Source organism: Schistocerca serialis, chromosome 4 (genome assembly GCF_023864345.2).
Source record: "Schistocerca serialis cubense isolate TAMUIC-IGC-003099 chromosome 4, iqSchSeri2.2, whole genome shotgun sequence".
NCBI classification, from domain to species: Eukaryota; Metazoa; Arthropoda; class Insecta; order Orthoptera; family Acrididae; genus Schistocerca; species Schistocerca serialis.
In genome coordinates this window covers 531,007,768-531,029,171 of record NC_064641.1, presented here as the reverse complement: position 1 = coordinate 531,029,171, position 21,404 = coordinate 531,007,768, and the positions used below count along the sequence as shown (strand labels likewise).

The 21,404-nt window shown below is 42.8% G+C and overlaps 1 protein-coding gene across 1 annotated transcript in view; it reads right to left on the bottom strand.

The window, feature by feature from the left end:
• Nucleotides 1–21,404, bottom strand: part of LOC126474590 (dipeptidase 1-like) — a 353,541-nt gene that overhangs the window by 87,293 nt on the left and 244,844 nt on the right. The window contains exon 6 of the mRNA XM_050102064.1: nucleotides 6,592–6,768. Within this exon, the coding sequence (XP_049958021.1) occupies nucleotides 6,592–6,768 (177 nt within the window). The remainder of the gene's footprint in view (nucleotides 1–6,591; nucleotides 6,769–21,404) is intronic.

Genomic DNA, 21,404 nt, shown 5'->3' with positions numbered 1-21,404 from the left:
CCGGGACGACATGTGCCCAAAGCGCAAACACCTAAAACAGCGCATAGGAGGCGGGACGTAAGGTCGCACGTCGCACCGGTAGCACATCACCTTTACCTTCTCCGGGAGAACGTCCCCCTCGAAGGCGAGGATAAAGGCCCCGGTGTCGATGCGACGGTCTTTGGGGCCGCTCTGGATTCGCCGGACGAAATGCACGCCGCGGCGCTCCAGGTTGGCCCTGAGCTCCTCATCAGATTGTAGCAGGAGGTCACGATGAAAAATAACCCCCTGCGTCCTATTTAGTGCCAGATGTGGGACAATGGAGACTGGGATGTCCCCTAGGCGGTCGCACGCCTGGAGTGCCGCCGATTGTGTGGCAGAGGTGGTCTTGATAAGAACGGACCCCGATCGCATCTTGCTGAGAGCCTCGATTTCCCCGAAGACGTCCTCAATGTGCTGAACAAAGAACATGGGCTTGGAGGTGGCGAACGTCCCCCCATCTGTTCGAGAACAGACCAAATAGCGGGGGAAGTACTTCGCCCCAAGCCGGCGGGCCTGCCCCTCCTCCCATGGAGTGGCCAAGGGGGAAAGGGCAGGAGAACCAGAACTAGAAACGGTACCTTTTCTTTTGGAAGACTCGGCCGCAGAGCGACGCTTTTGACAACGTTAACTGGAATACTCTCTTTCAAATTCTGAATGTGGCGGGGGTAAAATACAAGGAGCGAAAGGCTATTTACAATTTGTACAGAAACCAGATGGCAGTTATAAGAGTCGACGGCCATGAAAGGGAAGGAGTGGTTGGGAAAGGAGTGAGACAGGGTTGTAGCCTCTCCCCGATGTTATTCAATCTGTATATTGAGCAAGCAGTAAAGGAAACAAAAGAAAAATTCGGAGTAGGTATTAAAATTCATGGAGAAGAAGTAAAAACTTTGAGGTTCGCCGATGACATTGTAATTCTGTCAGAGACAGCAAATGACTTGGAAGAGCAGTTGAACGGAATTGACAGTGTCTTGAAAGGAGGATATAAGATGAACATCAACAAAAGCAAAACGAGGATAATGGAATGTAGTCAAATTAAATCGGGTGATGCTGAGGGGATTAGATTAGGAAATGAGACACTTAAAGTAGTAAAGGAGTTTTGCTATTTAGGGAGTAAAATAACTGATGATGGTCGAAGTAGAGAGGATATAAAATGTAGACTGGCAATGGCAAGGAAATCGTTTCTGAAGAAGAGAAATTTGTTAACATCGAGTATAGATTTAAGTGTCAGGAAGTCGTTTCTGAAAGTATTTGTATGGAGTGTAGCCATGTATGGAAGTGAAACATGGACGATAACCAGTTTGGACAAGAAGAGAATAGAAGCTTTTGAAATGTTGTGCTACAGAAGAATGCTGAAGATAAGGTGGGTAGATCACGTAACTAATGAGGAGGTATTGAATAGGATTGGGGAGAAGAGAAGTTTGTGGCACAACTTGACTAGAAGAAGGGATCGGTTGGTAGGACATGTTTTCAGGCATCAAGGGATCACAAATTTAGCATTGGAGGGCAGCGTGGAGGGTAAAAATCGTAGAGGGAGACCAAGAGATCAATACACTAAGCAGATTCAGAAGGATGTAGGTTGCAGTAGGTACTGGGAGATGAAGAAGCTTGCGCGGGATAGAGTAGCATGGAGAGCTGCATCAAACCAGTCTCAGGACTGAAGACCACAACAACAACAACACGAAGCATTTCTCCAGACAACAAAAAATCCTTTATAGTTGCGATGATCGAATTATAACGATAAGACTCAAATGTAGATGATGATCCAATAATTCTTTGGCAAATGAGACAGAGCTTAGCTCTTAAATATCTCCCATGAAAAGAGTCGGATAGGCACAAATCAACTGACAGGACGAAATACCAGAGTCACTCCACCAAGGAATCGGTTGGTTGATAGTATTCAATGGAAAACGAAACGTGTAGGTGAAGGACCTACACATTCTTTCCCAGTTCAGCTAGTATAGAATGTAACTACTTAATTTCATGTCATAAGACTGATTTACTGAAGAGTGGACAGATGAAGTGGACAGATGGAGTGATGTCTCTCCACATATTTGACTGAAACGCACTGAAGAATTTCATGTGTAGTGTTCAACGGACTTGTTCACATTGTTATCTGCAATCCAGTACAGAATATTTTCTCTGTTGTTATATGACGGAGATTAAAATTAGCCTCGGCAATATGAACAAAGAAAATATTGAATTATTCAATCCGTGCTTCGCAGCAATATGCTTTCATTTGAGTGCCGACAAACTCAGACTTTATATTACCTACTTCAATTAAATATAACGCCATCTGCATTGAAATTTTGCTGTGTACTTTTATCATCGTTTTCGCTGGTTTGAGGTACTCGAGCTTTGATGAGTCCTCGAATATTTGAAGATGATAGCAGTGTCAGCATTTCAGAATCAATTAATTTCTCTTTGTTTATCCCATAACGTTCCCGTTTCCTGTGGCTGATGTTTATTATGAGATTCGGCAATCATTCCCGTGAGCAAATACCGGAAATGGCACCACGGATTACAATTTTACTTCGGCCTGGCAAGGGAAACCTGTTATACAAATTATCGGGCAATCAATTTCTGGAAGCTAAAATCTTGGACATTTTACATGTTAATATTTCTACCTGAACTGATACTGTAGCTCCGCTGACTAACCTGTAGGACACACTGAGGGGATGGAAAATGTTACATCGGTTCGATAGTTATCAAATTCTCTGGAGACGTTCATCGCATAACGACGAGTATTAAATAACTAAACTTTCATTCCATTCCAAACTGATACTCATTATGAACAACAGTACAAATTGTGACCGTCACAAAAACGAATACGCTCTTGTAGTAGAAAACCTTCTACACAGGCCAGCCACAAATGTGACTTATCACAGCACATTGACTGGAGTTGTAGCTACACCGACCATTTGGACTTGAATCCTTAGGTCCAACTGATTACGAATCATTGACATACTGCTATTTAGCATTTTACTAGTTTGGTCTGACTACAAACGTTGGGTTCCATCCTCCGGGCTACTTATATCTTATAACATTGTTACGTGTCACCTGAGGATGAGGTTTCTCCTTGTCATGAAACCAGTTACAATATTAAATATATTATAATATTAAATAATAATAATAAATAACTCCGAAACGGCCTTTTAATCCCCAAGACTCTTTTAGTAATTGTGACACGGAAGCAGTCAGCCTATGGAAGTTATCGTGTGGAATGTATTGCCGTGCCTGAAACACCTGCTGCTTCAATTCAAAGACTGCTGACTGGAAGCTGGTATGAATACATACATGTGTTCCCGTCGCATCACTGAAAATCTGGGAGACATATCAGGCCTTGCAAGGCTCCATAAGTTCTTCAAGGCGTTTTTACTGTGAACAACACTGTGGGGTCTTGCACTATCCAGCTGGAGTATACCATTTGGTACCCTATTCATGCAGGCTGTGACAAGAGGATTTACCATTCTTGCCGCATACGAGAATGGGATTCCGTACAAACCTATTGTCACACCCATAGCTCATCCAGCAGTCGGAGGGGTAATCGAGACTCACTGTTTCGTATGCCATTTCACCAGGCCATCTACGGACTCGTTGGAGTCGATGTGAGAAAAACGAGACTAGTCGCTGAATACCACAGGACGCCACTGAATCTCCCATCTGATTCTGGAACTACATTACGCAAGTCGCTGTTGTCTGTGGCGCCAGTGATAAACGATGCATGGAAATTCGAGATGTCAGCTCCCAGTTATCTCTTTCTGAGCCTCCCTGTTGGCTCAGTTCATGTTTCCGCTGTTGTTACCTGTCTGTGACAGCCAGGCGAACAATCCTACGATCACCTAGTAGAGTCACCTTTCTGGATGGATCTGTGCCTTTTAGCCACACTCTTGTCCTGAGTCCACAATGACATTAGTCATTCTGCAGTCACTGCATTACAGGTTTGTCGATACGATTCCTCCATGTCATTCATGTCCGACAACGTGCACTTGCATGTCCTCTGGGCATACTATGGTGCGATATTCATCTTAAAATTTCCTGTACCGTTAGACACATCCAACAGCCAGAATTTCTCTAGTGTAAATAAATTGGAGTAACGCTGAAATTTTAATTACCATATCCTACATACATGGAAATACTGGAGTGTACGTTTCACAGCTTCCAGATTAGGTATTTGTGCCGTCGCTGCTGTATAGAGGCTTAACGCGTGCAGTGTGAGCAACGAACTTCACATCAATGCTTCGAAGGTGCCTAACGCACAGGGGACAATTTTTCCTGAAGACAGACGGCCATGTTCCGACTATCCACTAGGAGGCAAGGCAATCACTGCTATAAGCCACAGACCACGTGGATCTATTCTCTTCCGCAAGATACATAATCGAAAATAGGCCCGGCTGTATCCTTGCGCCGTGTGATATTTAGGCAGTGCTCCAGCCAGACCAGACGAGTACACTTCGACTGAGCTTTCCTGAGCCAAGCGCCGATTCCACAAGGATTCTGTCATTCAGGATTCTCACTCGACAGCCGCGTCCACTGTGTCGCTGCCATTAACGTCTGACTTCGTGATCCGAAGCAGCCACCTGTCGTCTTACAGCACTCATGACCTCCTCGCCGAAGAAAATGGGGGCTCCGTCGTTGTGGCAGACTTGAGGACTAGTAAATTTATTCCTCTTTAAATTTAAAACAAATACACGCTGGACTTAGTTTTGCACGTTACAGAACTTAAACTTTGTTCACTGTATTTTCACTAACACTGAGCGTCCTGCAGAACTCAGTGACAATCTAATTGACCTTTAGCCACCAGAAGTATAATTGTTCGACTTCAGAGAGTGACTTAATGTTTTGTTTCAGTACACGTTGGGACATGCGTACTCTTAACCGTTGATAAAAAAAACGTTGTAAACTTTCTATAAAAGGTTTGTGTACATGTGTGAATACCGAATATTTTTTTCCCGTAACGTTCACTTCGTGTAACTTTTATTTTAGACATCGTATTCAACTACTGAACAATACTGACTCGGCTGGCCTTGTGATGCGCATCTGTAGTGTGGAGAAACAAAACTTTCAACTTAACGAAATGCAGAAATTTAAATAATGAAATTGAAACAAATTAAGTGCCAGAGGAAACTAATTACTTGCCAGAATATACTAATTACGTGTTCAGTGAAAACTATATAACAAACTCAATGCCGAAGTACATTATGACCGTTGCTTGATATGAAGTGCAATGTTTGATTTGGAATAACTACAAAATAAATTATTCCTCTGCTCAGAAAAGATAATTGTTTACTGAAAATTAATCCATTTCCTCATAAGACTGCGAAATGAGATCTGGTCTGAAAGAAAGTGACGTATCTCTCGCTCAGCATGCCATGTTGTGACTGATACTGACGTTCTCGAAAGGAAATACAAATCATTTAGTATCTCATCTATTCTTCAGAACTTTAGTAAGATTGATGCCAATGGCCTTGCTGCAGTGATAACATTGGTACCATCAGATCACCGAAGCTATGCATTATCGGGCTTGGTTAGCACTTGGATGGGACTGCCGAGCGCTGTTGGCAAGTGTGGTGCACTCAGCCCTTGTGAGGCAAATAGAGGAGCTATTTGACTGAGAAGCAGCGTCTCCGGTCACGAAAACTGACAGCGACCAAGACAGCCATATGCTGACCACACACCTCTCCATATCCGCATGCACTGACGCCTCATGGCTGATGATGACACAGCGATCGGTCAGTGCCACAGAGTCCTCCGAGACCTGTTCGGACGGAGGGTTTTTTTCTTTTTTTTTATTAATAGTGGGTTCTTCTTTAAAGGAAATCGTTCTTGAAATAGACTGATTATTGACATGATGTACTGTACAACATAACAAGACTAACAACTGCGAAATTCTCACATTACAAAAATTTACAGACATCTCAGCTAACTGTGTAATTTGCGACATAATCAAATTAACACAAGTCATGAATATTATTAGTTATTTGATGGACAAAGATTCCCTTCAATTTATACTTCTAATAAACAAACATCTAATTGTTGTGCATGTATGAGCCACCTTTAAAAATCACTCCGAAAATCTTCTCCGTTAATACAAAGAATGTAATAGGTTTACGTAAAGTTTTCATCTCCATAATGAAATATTCCAGGTAATTTTTCCCGGATTCACAAAAACAGATCTCCTGTGAAAAACTCAAGTGCTCGTTACTATGCCCCAAATAAGAATGCCCCAGTGCTACACAATAGACTAGCAAGTAAACCACCGATAAAACTAAACATAGAGTCAAATACCGCACTCCTCGTCCAGTGCATTCATTCGTCTTCGTTTTTTTACAGTAAAGGTGAATTATTTACAACAGCATACGAAAACCCTACAACTTGTTCAAATATTACTACTTGGTTATTCGTTGCGCTGCCACGTAGATGGCTCCTAAGCGGCCTACGAATGGCTGGGTAGCTGTATCCATAGCTCAGCTTTAGAAACAAGCACATTAACACAATTATTGAGACTAGAACTCGAACGCGTTGGTGAATTAAAGCGTACAGAAAGTCGCTAGCTTGTGTTACAAGCATTACCAGCTGCCTGAGGACGTCGTCGGGCACGTTCCTGGTGCTGTTGCAGATGGAGTAGGCGCTGGAGTGGGAGAAGATGACGGGCGCCTTGCTGGTCTCCAGCGCGTCCTTCATGGTCTTCACGCTGGCGTGCGACAGGTCCACCATCATGCCCAGGCGGTTCATCTCGCGGACCACAACCTGCCAAGAGAAATCAAAAAAAATACCACGAACAGTAATGTCAATGACGGTTATATTCTCTCTTGTATTTATTTATTTATTTTTATTTTATTTATGCATTTATTTTACCTGGCAAGATTAGGGCCTTCAGGCCCTCTCACACCTAACCAGGCATACTCAGATTCAACAAATTTCAGTGTCTACAGAAAATTAGGACATATAACATTTTATACAGTATTAATGTTAAAGAAAAAAATAGAGATTATAAAAGTAGTACAATGATAATTATAACAATCAAAAAATAATTATAACAATCAAGAATAATAAAAATAATAATAATAATAATAATGATAATAATAATAATAATAATAATAATAATAATAATAATAATAATGACTATGTATATGAAAGTAAACATATTTTTCTTTTATGAGTGTCAGTCCTATTGCTAGTTGGGAATTTACTCGTTATATTCTTGCAGCTTGTGAGTTATTCTCATCAAGCAGAGACATAAGACGATGGAATGGGGTGAAAGAGATATAGAAGAGGTAGATAGGTTAGAGGAAGAGAAATAGAATGGTAAAATTCGAAGCTATGATGGAGAGGAGAAAGAAAAAGATGAGGGGGGGCACAACAATGGTGGCTATACCATCCCTAATATGTAAGTCTTAAGTTCCCTCTTGAATGTTGAGTGGTTTTGGATAAGACGCAGATCACAGGGGAGCGCGTTCCATAGTCGTATGGCTGAGATGGAGAATGACACGGAGAAAGATTTTGTGTTATGTAAAGGTACAGCCAAGATGCTAAACGTATCCGATCTGGTTGTGGAATGATGATAGGTGTTTAATGTGAGAAGATAAGTATTGGGGGCACCAGTGGCTAAGAAATCGATGAAGTAAGCACATCGTGTGGAGATCGCGTGCCTTATGTGGGCGTATCCAACCTAGCTGGGAGTATGAAGGGCTGATATGATCATACAACCGTATGTTGCATACGTATCTAACAAGCATTCATCACTAGCTCGAGGCATCTCGAATTTTCATTATTTGTGCCATGTTGAACTACATCACAGTAGTAAAGATTAGGCAAGACTAGTGTTTGGACTAATTTTTGTTTAACATGGGTTGGAAAAATTTTTCTAAATTTTTGAATTGCATGTAGGGAGGAGAGCGATTTCCGGCAAGCTGTGACTGTTTGTTCTTCCCAGTTTAGGTGTTCATCCAAGATTATTATAGGTCTTTTACTGTTTTTTGGTATGGTAGTTGGGTACCATTGAGGAGTATTTAAGGGACTGTTTCGCGAAAGTATCGACTGATTAACTTTGGATGAGATATAAGTATGACCTGGGATTTCTTGGGGTTTAGTTTCAGACCTAGGTTCTGTGCCCATCGAGAAACACAGCAAAGATCTGCGTTCATACTCGCTACTGCGTCAGCAATGTTCTTGGGGCTTGCACTTATGTACAGTTGGATGTCGTCGGCATATAGATGGTAGTTGCAGGAGTGAATCACTGAAGAAATATCATTAATGTACAGTGAGAAGAGTAATGGACCAAGGACGGAGCCTTGGGGAACTCCAGAGCTCACGTTTTTCCATGATGACTTTTCCGACCCACAAATGACTTGTTGCCTTCTGTTTTTGAGGTAGCTGTCGAACCAGTGTATTGCGCTGTTTGAGAAATTCAGCTGCTTCATTTTAATTAGTAATATATCAAAGTCAACTGTATCAAAAGCCTTGCTGAAGTCAAGCAGTGTTAGGATGGTAGCTTCACGTCTGTCCATAGCATGTTTAATGTCATCAGTTACTTTGATTAATGCAGTTGCTGTACTATGGTGCTTTCGAAAGCCTGACTGATATTTGTCGTGGATGTTATGAGTTTTGAGGTAATCCGTCAGCTGTTCATGGACGATGTGTTCTAGGGCTTTAGATATTGCAGGAAGTATGCTGATCGGCCTGTAGTCACCTGGCGACTTAGGGTTGTCAGTCTTGGGTATAGGTTGAATTAAGCTTTGCTTCCACTCAGTAGGATATGTACTACTGACAAGAGACAGGTTGAAGATGTCTGTGATAACTGGGGTAATAGTGTTTACGACGTTCTTAATCATGCCAATGCTCACTCCATCATTTCCTACTGCCTCGGAAGAGATTCTCATAATTGCCTTGTGTACTGTGCCGGTAGTGACATGTTTTAGGAAAAACTTGTCTCTCGAGAGATTGATATCTTGGGGCTGGTAATTTGTCGCTGCGTGGCAGTTTACGGCTGTTGAGAAGAAATCGTTTAATTCTTCTGCAGACGCTTGATAAACAGCGTCAGATCTTCGCTTCCCTATACCGAAACTGCGCAGCTTTTTCCACAGTGCAGCAGGTTTTGATATGCCGCATACGACAGAGCGGGCATGTCTGATTTTGGCATTCCTCACGCTTTGCTTGGTTCTATTTCGGAGTTTCCTATAAGCTTCGTACGCCTCGGGAGTTGGGTTACGCTTGAAGGCCCTATGTGCAGCATCACGTTCATTCATTAACTGGCGTAATGCAGTGGTGAGCCACGGAGCGGGAGCTCTCTTTACCTTGACAGTGCGTTGAGGAGCATGTTTATCATACAGTGCAATAATTTTGCGACATAATTCCCGAATTTTTCCGTCTAAAGTCGGTTCATTGCTTATATCATGCCAAGGGATGTCTGAGCAATCCTTTTGAAGAGCGTCATGGTTAACATTTTTTAGGTTTCTGTAGGTTACCAGGTGAGATTTTTCTTTGGTAGTATGTACTGAGTAATTTAAGAAAATCACGTCATGAGCAGAGAGTCCTGTAGCGGATGTCTGATTGGCGCGAATTATTTTATCTGGTCGCTTTGTTGCTATTATATCTATGAGTGTATGGCTGTGTGGCGTGTGATGAGTTGGGTCCAGCGGTGTTAAACTCATATCATTGGAGTGGAACAGTCTCCTAAGTTTTTCTGCAGAGGGAGATTAACTGTAAGTCGATGTTTGTGTCGCCCATAATGATTATGTGTTCATACAGTGTCACGAGCGAGGACAGGGCAGACTGAAAGGAGGACATAGCACCGACATTTGGAGGTTTATATATTACTCCAATTAGCAGTTTCTGATTTGATGTATTTATTTCGAAAAACAAGAACTCTGCTTCTCCTTCGCCCTTTGCATCCGATGTGCATAGTATAGTAGGTCTCAGATCAGAGCGAATATAGGCACCCACACCACCCCCGCGTCGTGTTTCACGATCTGCCCTTAGGAGAGAGTAACCAGTGATTCGGATAGCGTCGGAAGAAATGTTTGGTTTCAACCAAGTTTCAGAGACGAGGATAATAAGGAACAGCGATTGGCAGAACAGGTCACAGAACTCGTCGAAGTGAGCCGTTAGCGACTGAGCGTTCGCGTGGGCCACAAAGAGCCCGCCGCCGGAACCGGTCCGTCCCATTGTGGCCGCCTGTAGGACCGAGCGCGCTCCGTCTACCTGCTGGCCGGAAGAGGGACAAAAGCTGGATTTCGCGGGGGAAGACATATTTACAGGTGTGTCCAAGGTCGTGACTGACTCAAGCGTCTGTGGGCTAAAGGTGAAAAACAAGCTGGAGCTATCGGAGAAGGGAGCGAAAAGAAAGATGGAAAGTGGCAGTAGTGGTTACGAAAAAGATAGTAGTAGTAGTGGTAGTGACGAGGATGAAAATAACAGATATAGAAAGGCGGTTTTAAGGAGATTCCTGTTAATGGAGAATGTTAATTCCCGTTTGACTGACAATATGAATATAAATGAGCACTTATGATAGGCAACTAAAGAAGCAATATTTATGTGAAACAATTGACTGATTTTAAATAGAGTACTTATGGTACATATAGAAATAACGAAGCAATATTTACGTAAAAAAATGAAAAGAAAGAATAAAAATTAACTTATATTAGGCAGAGTAAAATATGAGACTGTGTCTCGCGAGATTTCGCTCAGTCTTTCAGTTCGGACATGTTCAGCACCGTTTTCCTCCCTCCTTCCGTCTTGACTACGATCCTGCCATCCTGGGTCCATACATTTTGAAGGCCGAACTGTGTGATCGCAGTGTTCAAAACTTTTAGTCTTTCGCGCGTCAGATCTTCCCTCAGGGTAAACCCACTCTTGGCGAGTTTTCTTTTCTGAGCAAACACTTCAGCTCTTTTCCGGTATGACACAAATTTAATTATTATGGGCCTGGGTTTCATCGCACCTGGTATCCTGCGCCCAACACGGTGGCTTCTGTCAATATCGGCCACGTCGATCTGCACACCAAGTTTTTCACGCACGAGGCTAATGGCCAGGTCGTCGGTGTTTTCACGATCGTTTTCAGCTACCCCAAACAAGCGCAAGCTGTTCCTTCGCTGATACTGCTCAATTTCATCGGTGGCCGCAGACAGTTTAGCTTCTAGGTCGGCGGCTATTCAATTTTATCACTACCCAGATACTAGACGTTTACTCATCATTGAGTAAAAGTATGGTACAAATGCTACAACTACGACTCTAGCTAAATTATTCATAACACGACCTCTGCAAAACATAAGGGAGCAGTAATGGAGGCTCATCAAATATGTGCCATTGGTAAAATAAACAAAATTTGTTTTTGGAAGAGCTGAGTCAAGAAAGGAATAGGTAAATAGTCTGTAATTTACTTAATAGTAGCGAATACATTTATACTTGACATGTGCATGGTGGAGAATGCCTTCAACCTCCACATTATACTCACAGGTTGTGTACATTAAGAACTGCCTCTACTATAATGGCGCTGCCCAGTACTTTAAGTAAAAGTATTAAATCTTAGTGTAAGTCAATGAAAGTAGTACGGAAGCTGTCGCGGAGTATTACGGTAACAGCGTTGGCCGTTAGCTGTGCTATGTCGGCATACAAGGCACAGTAACAGATGCGCAAGTGAACTGTGAAGCGAGGATAGCTGAGCGCAGCATTAAACGCCCCCGCAGAAAAGAACGTTGTAGTAAGACGGTCGTTGCCACCACACTCGAGCGAGTCTATTTGTTGCGGGCGACGTGACTAGACACCAGGTTGTAGAGGAACAAACGGATAGTAGCGTAATATAAATGAGGCTGAATTTGAGGAGAAGATGTCATTAGACTGGGGGGCGTGGTCATCGCTGAGTACGCACACCACGACGCTGGAGCACCACCGGAGCATGAGGCGACTGCACAGCACCAGCACCAGTTCGTGACTAGGCTGTGTCTGCCGCCGCACTGCGTCCTTCACAGGACTTGGCGCCACAGTCCCGCCAGCCTGCTGTCCATGCCTGCTGTCTCCAACGCTGAGGTCCAAAGAGGGACTCAGCATCAAGACGCCAGCCGCCGTTGGCCGACTGTCCGAGGAGCGAGGGTTGAGACCGCGCGCAGCCGCCTCCACCACCGTGGAACGAAGAGCAGTGGGGCCAACGCCTGGTAAGTCGCTCTCCCAGTAAGCCCCGCTATCGCAACTCGCCGTGACCTGCCTTCATCGCCGGACCAGACACCTGACGCAGCATCGCTGGACACCATCCTAGCAGCCGACGCCTGCTGAACCGTCCAAAGCTCACGAGGAATTAAAGATACAATAAAGTTATGCTGTTAAATTGTCCAGAGCGTTTCCACTGTTCCCCACCACCTACAGCATCACCACACATGAACCGCATTCTACAGAGGTGCCCTACAGAGTGATCAATATGTATTGTAGGATAATAGACATCGTAGCAATAAATAGTGGAGGTTGTGGCACCCGTACAGCACGTTGTTCGAGCCACAGGCCTTAATGTCGTCATTGGGGTGTGTGGGACTATATTTTTTTGTGTGGTGGTAATCATGGGGGAAAAGTTTGGATGGCATGATTTTGTGAAAGTTTCTTTTACCAAATCAGAGGGACTGTTGATCTGTTGCAATTTAGGAGTAATGTTAAAGATGAATGGTTAGTACCTGTACATTGCTCTCAGTGTAATTTCCTCGGGCATTCTGCGCCTAATGCTGAAACAGAAGCGGAACTGCTTTACTTGTAACTGTATTGGGTACACGGCTATGCAATATAGAGAGTCGAGGTGACTCATGATTAGAGAGAAGAAGTAACTTGGTAGAAGACTTCAGGACTAACTGTTGTGTTTGTACTGTTTTGTTGCAGTGTTATTTTTCTCGTGAATTATGGGCGCAGAGGAAAACTCTGAGACCCAAGGTGTCAGTAGTGAAGAAGCGGTGCAGTCATTGGTGGATCAGGTGGCGTAATTGACAGCGAGTAATGTGGTTATGTTTAATAAACTAGCAGGAAAGAATCTCGAGACTGTAGTGTTGGAGCAGCAAACTCTGGGAGTGGATTAGACTGTCGCGGATCTTGTTTCTCCTATCTCTTGTAGAGGGTCTGAGGATGTATTGGCATTTATAGAGGATCGTAAGTTGTTGCAGATCGTGAGGTTACGTTTGTCAGGAGAAGCAAAATAATTCGTAAGGCGAACATAAGCATTGCGAAATGCAGAAACTTTTGGCCAGTTGAGACGGTGGTTGGAAGAATGTTAAGGGAAGAGTAATAGTGCACGGCTTTTCTGCGAATAATTTGGAGTGGTATACAGGAGAGCTACGCAGGGTAGCCGAGCGGTCTAGGGCGCCTTTTCACGGTCCGCGAGCAATAAACAGTGGAGGTTGTGGCACCCTCGTTGCAAGTTGTTCGAGCAATAGCCCGTAGTGTCGTCATTGGGGTGTGTGAGACTATATTGTTTTTGTGTGGTGGTAATCATGAGGCCAAAGTTAATTTATCATCGGGCACGGGTATGTGTGTTATCCTTAGCGTAAGTTAGCCTAAGTTAGATTAAGTAGTGTGTAAACTTAGGGACCGATTACCTCAGCAGTTTGGTCCAATAATACCTTACCACAAATTTTCTATTATACAGGAGATATAACGAATCACTAGAGGACATTGCAGATATAATTAGGAAAATGAACCTTAACACGTGCGTGCTCTCATATGAGGTGGTAAATAAAGTGGTGCTGCAACAGGGTGAACAATGAGCGCTCGATGCCTTTTTAAGAGCTATGACACCAGAAATGTCTAGGAGATAGCACGCAGGAACTCTTGATCTTCATGAAGGATTTAGTTTAGCTTTGGAATATAAAGGAATCAGTAGGTTAGCAGGGGTAAGAGAGCAGAAACAGGTATTTACATCGAATATTAAGTGCGCTAATTTCGGTCGAACTGAGACATATACAAAGACAATTCTACCAGTAATGGAATCCACAGCACAACTGAGTAACAATGGCCGTCAACAATTTGGTGGGAATGCCAGTAGAGGGGGTTTTGCTCAACAGCAAGGCTATAAGGAGTGGTAGAGGTGGTCCAAGGAGTAGGACGCATCCGTTAAACGTAGAAGGAGCCCCAGGGCCGCCGACAGTAGGTCCTGGTAGCAATAGGTTCAATCAGAACGAAAACAGAGGCAAAGTGTGTCATAACGGATGTTGTGGATGGAAGAGAGTGTAAGGTACTGTCGGACAAAGAGCTTATGTGTCAGCAGCCTTGAGAGATTTTGTGGGTAGGGGGTAGTGGAATCCACCAAGATACGATTTACATGGTGTAGGGGATAATGATATACGACCATTTGCATCAGTAGTGGTGAATTTTTCGGTTGGTTCAAATGGTTCAAATGGCTCTGAGCACTATGGGACTTAACATCTGAAGTCATCAGTCCCCTAGAACTTGAAACTAGTTAAACCTAACTAACCTAAGAACATCACACACATCCATGCCCGAGGCAGGATTCGAACCTGCGACCATAGTAGACGCGCGGTTCCAGACTGAAGCGTCTAGAACCGCTCGGCCACACTGGCCGGCTTCCGGTTGGTACCACCAACTTTAGGCAATGTTTGAAAGTTGTATCTCATGTAAGCGAGGGTACAGCATGATCCTGGCATTAAATTTTTTGCATCAACATCATGCAATGATTGACCTTCAACGATACGTAGTGGAACTGAGCAGAAAGACGTTCTGACTAGGGGAAACTGTCGTCAAATTTAATCTGCCACAAGGAGTGTCTAGTATACAATACGGTCCAGTTGAACCGTGAGCAATAGTATTAATGATTAATTCGCATGACTGCGTGCCGAAAAGTACCAGAAAATCACTGTAAGTACCGAACTTACCACTAGGTGTGATATGTGTAACAGAACCACGGGAGGGTAATGAAGTATTAGACACAGCATGTTGTATGGTGAAACGTAGTATTGCACACACACAGGAAAGGGGCGGAAGAAAAGTGGTACCGGTCAATATCGATAATTTTGAGCTGAAGATCTGAAATTGTTGAAAGGAACGTTATTAGCTACACTCAAGATTCCGGAAAGGAAGATTTTCACACAAAAGGTGTGAGCTATAATAGGGCAAAGGACACTGCTAGGACTGCATTCCGTGAGAAGTTAAAGCCTCTGAAAGGAGCAGAAAGAGCAGAGATGGAGGACCCGTTGCTAGCATTCCAGGATCGGATTTTTCGAGAGAGTCACCGCCTGCAGTGTTAGTAACGCAATACAGCATTACAACAGGAAATGAAGCACCGGTATACTAAATACCATATAGAATGCCACAGTCATCGCAACCATTTTTACAGGAGGTCATAGATCAACAGTAGGCTGATGGAGTAATAGAAGAAAGTGATAGTGCTTGGCGGGTAGGAATTGTAGTTGTATCTAAGAAATCTATAGATTGTTCGCAGAAGTATTGGTTCTGTTGCCATTTGAACAGCAAAGCTACAACAGATGCATACTCTATTCAGAATATCATGGAGACCTCAGATAACCTACGCAAAAGTTACTTGTCCTCGACGTTCGACTTAAAGCGTAAATACCATCAGTTAGATCTGCTATAGAAATAGACCAAAAACAGATTTTTCAGCAAATGGGGGACACTACCAATGTAGGACGACGCCTTCTGGGCGACATTCTAACGCTTGCTGGATGGAGTACTGAGAGGATTCAAACCATGCAAGTGCTTAGTTTATCTTGATGACATAATCGTCCATTCAATGGATATTCAGGAACATAGACAACGTCTGAAAGAAGCATTCAGCAGCGGATTATAGGTAGCATGTCTCACAGCCAATGCTGAAAAATGTCACATTGCACTGGAGGAAGTTAGCTTTTTGGGGGCCATGTCATAAGTAACGATGGTGCAAGCACTGCAAGATTTTCCAGTACTAAAACCTACTAGGGAGTTACAATTTCTCCTAAGTCTCACGTATTATTACAGGTGTTTGTGAAGGGATTTGCGGATATTACCAGACCTCTTACGTAATTGCTGCAGAAAGAGGTTAAGTGTGTGTTGTTGCAGAAATGTCAGGGACGAGATAAAGTTGACGAGTTTCACGAGCTGATAGCCAGTCTGTTTTTGGTGTTTCCGTAGTTTCATAAAGAATTTATATTGTCATGTGTTGCATCAAACTACGCCCTTGGATGAGTTTTGAGCCAGTGGGTCGATGGTCACAAACATTCTGTTGCCTTTGCATCAAGACAATTGAACGCTACAGAAATAAACTACTCTACAATGGAGAGAGAGATGCTTAGTCTGGTATACGAAATTGCGTACTTTCGACTTTATTTGTATAGAATAATTGTTAAGGTGATAATGGACCATGAAGCTTTAAAGTGGATATTAGGCTTCAAGAGCTGTCTAGTAGATTAACGGGGTGGGCATTGTAACTTAGTACTCAAATTCATTGAGTTTCAAAAAATCCACAAGCTGGGAAGGAAACGCAGAAATGCGGACGGTCTAAGAAGAAGACAGCTGTGACACAAGCACTGGGTCACAATCTTGCAGAATGGCAAGCAGCACAGAACACCAACAAGTAGTTCAGACAGTATAAGAAGCAGCAGCAATTTGATATAGATGAATTATTGTGAAGAGAGACAAAATTACGACCATGAGTGTTGGTGCTGACCAAGTTAAAACTGAGAACGTTATGTGAGATGCGTGATCACATTTTGTCAGGCCATGGTGGACGCAGCGCGATGAATAGTAGGGTGGCAGAGAAAGGAAGGAAGAGCCATGTGGATTGATACGTAAAGAATTGTGTGGATTGTGCACAGATGGCCAGTTTGAGTCGGAAGTAGGTATTTTTATAAAGATTCAAAAAGCAACAAAACCTTTTAGTTTCATTGGGGTGTACGTGTTAGGACCATTCAACCGAACATCAGCGGTTAATCGTTTTGTGCTGACTGTAATAGACCATTTTCCTCATTATGTCGAGATTGTGCCAATGCTGGACCAACAGGCAATCACAGCAGGCGTCAATTAATAGGTGGATACTGACGTTCGGAGCGCCACTGACGATGATAATAGGATAGAGGATGAACTTCATGTCAGAGATAATGAAGTAATTATGTTAATTGCTGAGAGTGAAGAAGTTGGGGACTAGCCCACTACATCCGCAAGAGACAGAGTTCATAGAACAATTGCGAAAATGCTTAGTTGCATAGATTCAAATCATTCAAACTGGGAGGCACACCTGGTTTTTGTCGTAACGCATTTAACTGTAAAATACATAGTAGCACTGGGTTATCGCGATTCAAGGTAGTGCATGGCAAGAAGATGCCGTCAGATTTCGATTGATTGACCAAAAGAGACAGAAAGAGAGAAGCAGTTGGAAATTTTGCAAGGAAAGTACAGGAGTTGTGGAAAAGGACTCAGAGTAAATACGAAGGGTTTGGAGAAACAGGAAGAGGCAATGAGGCGTTTGGGGACCTTACGGCAGTATGAAGTGGGCCAATGGTTGATGTTGTCGTGTCCATATACGCCGAATGGAAAGACAAAGAAGATTTTAACACTGTACCAGGACTCGTATCAAGTTATCGAAAATATGTCGCAGGTGAATGTGAAGTTGCAGTTCCCAACAAGAACGACAATTGTCCATGTGAGATATCTGCGGTCATTCAAGTGTCTGCCAGAGGCGACTCCACGAAAAGTGCTACTAAAGGCAAGGAAGGATATTAAAAGGTAAAAGGGAAGCAATGAGCAATGGAGATTGAACTTCAGATACTTCAGACTCGTTTGCAGTCCAGGTCTTCGCTAGAATGACTCCCGGTCCGTGTCTGCTCTGCTTACATACTTTTGATACCGCGTCACGTGCCCACATTACCAGACGGCATCCAGCGTCGCGATGGGCAATGGTCATAAGGGTTTGGCTCATCAGTGTATGAGATCACTACTTCTCAAAAGGGGAATCTCTGATTTTTCCCCCCTAACTATTCTCATTACGCTGATCAGACGAAGCTTATTGAGCAGCCACATTCATAGAAACCGTAGTAGTTAAAAGGCCAAATTATAAACGTAAGTCAAATAAAATAGGACAACTCTTCTTCACGGTGACGAGTTTGGCGTTGATGAAAGTAAATTTGACAGGGTGGAAACAAAGGACGAAAGGTAGTGGTACTTCACTGTTTGCTTCTAGCGCAGATTAACTTGAACACCGAATGAAAGAACTTAACAGAACAAGTTGCAAAGTAAGATCTGAAATCAAATATATATGATTATATGATACTAAAAGCAACTGTATCGGTAGTCCTAGGCTAGGCGTAGTAATCACGTTAATGTACATGTAGGCTGCAGTATTAATGCAGAGATGAAGATATGTGCGCTGAAAAGATTATCTCGGAAAGGTGCAGCCTGTCAGGCCTCTGAATGACGACCATGGCAACGTATAAAAATCGTCAGCACTTCAACCCCTCCCCCCTCCCCCAGAAAGAAAGTTACAAACTAACAATTTATGAGTTTGTTTTTGGTACAGCTGGAGATCATAGCATGGGCAGGTGTAGATATAAATATTAAAGTAAAACTCGGTAGATTGCTTTTCGTACACTTATAGTATTATTGAAGGTTAGAGAATAATTTGTTTGAAACAATGTTTACGATCAATGTGTACTACTAGTTTTTACTTCTGGCGATAAAACATTGACCTTTAATAAGAAAAGTACTGAAATTAAGGGTTTCTCAGTGAACCACGGGAAGTTGTCTGCTGGGAATTACGCTCAAGACCGTCGAGCATTTGAGAATCTAGAGAAAATTTTATTTGGTACTGTATGTCAAACGGATGACGACGACGACGACTACGACGATGACAACGATGACAATGTAGGTTTACGAAAAAATATTGCTTCCTCTGAAGCTCCACTCATTGGTCATCGTTGCAAGTGACTCACGCCGGCCAATGGATGAGGGATCGCTCACTACTCCAGCAAATGATTTAGCCTGAAATAAGTGTGGTTTACAATAATACATGTTTCTTAGAAGTAGGTGGAAAAAATGTGGAAGATAGATTCATGTTATATAGCCTACTTTATTACAGTCAATTATTTGATTTTCAGCTGTTACCAAGATTTTTTCTTCTCTTACATCACATACTTTATAGTCCATACGTCTCTGAGTCATTAAAACCACCCAACTTGATTAATAACCGTGTCCGTGTATACTACAAATAAATATTATTATGCTCCGATCACATGACGAAGAGATATGAGGTAACAGTTTAAAGAACGGAAATCCACAGTGCCAAAATTTTAGAGTTTTAGTTTCTAAGATTGTGGACATTCAATAATTCTGTACTCCGTCAGCTCTAAACAAAACCTATCGAAAGAGTCAAAGAAATGTCGTTAAGTTTTTGGTACAGAAAGTGCTGTTAGTAAATCCATGTATTTTAGCCCCCCCCCCCCCCAATCGTGAACCATGGGCCTTGCCATTGGTGGGGAGGCTTGCGTGCCTCAGCGATACAGAAAGCCGTACCGTAGGTGCATCCACAATGAAGGGGTATCTGTTGAGAGGCCAGACAAACGTGTGGTTCCTGAAGAGTGGCAGCATCCTTTTCAGTAGTTGCAGGAGCAACAGTCTGGATGATTGACTGCTCTGGTCTTGTAACACTAACCAAAACGGCGTTGCTGTGCTGGTACTGCGAACGGCTGAAAGCAAGGGGAAACTACATCCGAAATTTTTCCCGAGGGCATGCAGCTTTACTGTATGGTTAAATGATGATGGCGTCCTCTTGGGTAAAATATTCCGGAGGTAAAATAATCCCTCATTCGTATCTCTGGGCGAAGACTACTCAAGAAGACGTCCTTATCAGGAGAAAGAAAACTGGCGTTCTACGGGTCCGAGCATGGAATATCAGATCCCTTAATCAGACAGGTAGACTAGAAAATTTAAAAAGGGAAATGGATAGGTTAAAGTTAGATATCGTGGGAATTAGTGAAATTCGGTAACAGGAGGAATAAGACTTCTGGTCAGATGAATACAGGGCTATAAATACAAAATCAAATAAGGGTAATCCAGAAGTAGGTTTAATAATGAATAAAAAAACAGGAATGCGGGTAAGCTGCTAAAAACAGCTTAGTGAACGCATTATTGTGGCCAAGATAGATACGAAGCCCACGCCTACCACAGTAGTACAAGTTTATATGCCAACTAGCTCCGCAGATGATGAAATGTATGATGAGAAAAAAGAAATTATTCAGATAGTGAAGGGAGACGAAAATTTAATAGTCATGGGTGACCGGAATTCAATAGCAGGGACAGGAAGAGAAGGACACGTAGTAGCTGAATATGGAATGGGGGTAAGGAACGAAAGAGGAAGCTGCCTGGTAGAATTCTGCACAGAGCATAACTTAATCATAGCTAACACTTGGCTCAAGAATCATGTCTGAAGGTTGTGTACATGGAAGAAGCATGGATTTGCTTCAAGGTTTCAGATAGATTACTTAATGGTAAGACAGAGATTTAGGAACCAGGTATTAAATTGTAAGACATTTCCAGGGGCAGATGTGGACTCTGACCATAATCTATTGGTGATGAACTGTAGATTAAAGCTGAAGAAATTGCTAAAAGGTGGGAATGTAAGGAGACGAGACGTGGATAAACAGACAGAACCCAGAACCACACGTAGTAGAGAGTTTCAGGGAGAGCATTAGGGAACTACTGACAAGAATGGGGGAAAGAAATACAGTAGAAGAAGAATGGGTAGCTTTGAGATATGAAATAGTGAAGGCAGCAGAGGATCAAGTAGGTAAAAAAGACGAGGACTAATAGAAATCCTTGGGTAATAGAAGAAATATTGAATTTAATTGATGAATGGAGATAATACAATAATTCAGTAAATCAAGCAGGGGAGAGGGAATACAAACGTCTCAAAAATGAGGTTGACAGGAAGTGCAAAATGTCTAAGCAGGGATGGCTAGAGGACAGATGTAGGGATGTAGAGGCGTATATCACTAGGGGTAAGATAGATACTGCCTACAGGAAAAAGAAAGATATTTGGAGAAAAGAGAACCACTTGTATGAATATCAAAAGCTCAGATGGAATTCCAGTTCTAAGCAAAGAAGGGAAAGCAGAAAGGTGGAAGGAGTATATAGAGGGTCTATATAAGGGCGATGTAATTGAGAACAATATTATGGAAATGGAATAGGATTTAGATGAACAGGAAATGGGAGATACGATACTGCGTGAAGAGTCTGACAGAACACTGAAAGACCTGAGTCGAAACAAGGCCCCAGGAGTAGACAACATTCCATTAGAACTACTATACCCTTGGGAGAGCCAGCCTTGACAAAACTCTACCAGTTGGTGAGCAAGATGTGTACGACAGGCGAAATACCCTCAGACTTCAATAAGAATATATTTATTCCAATCCCAA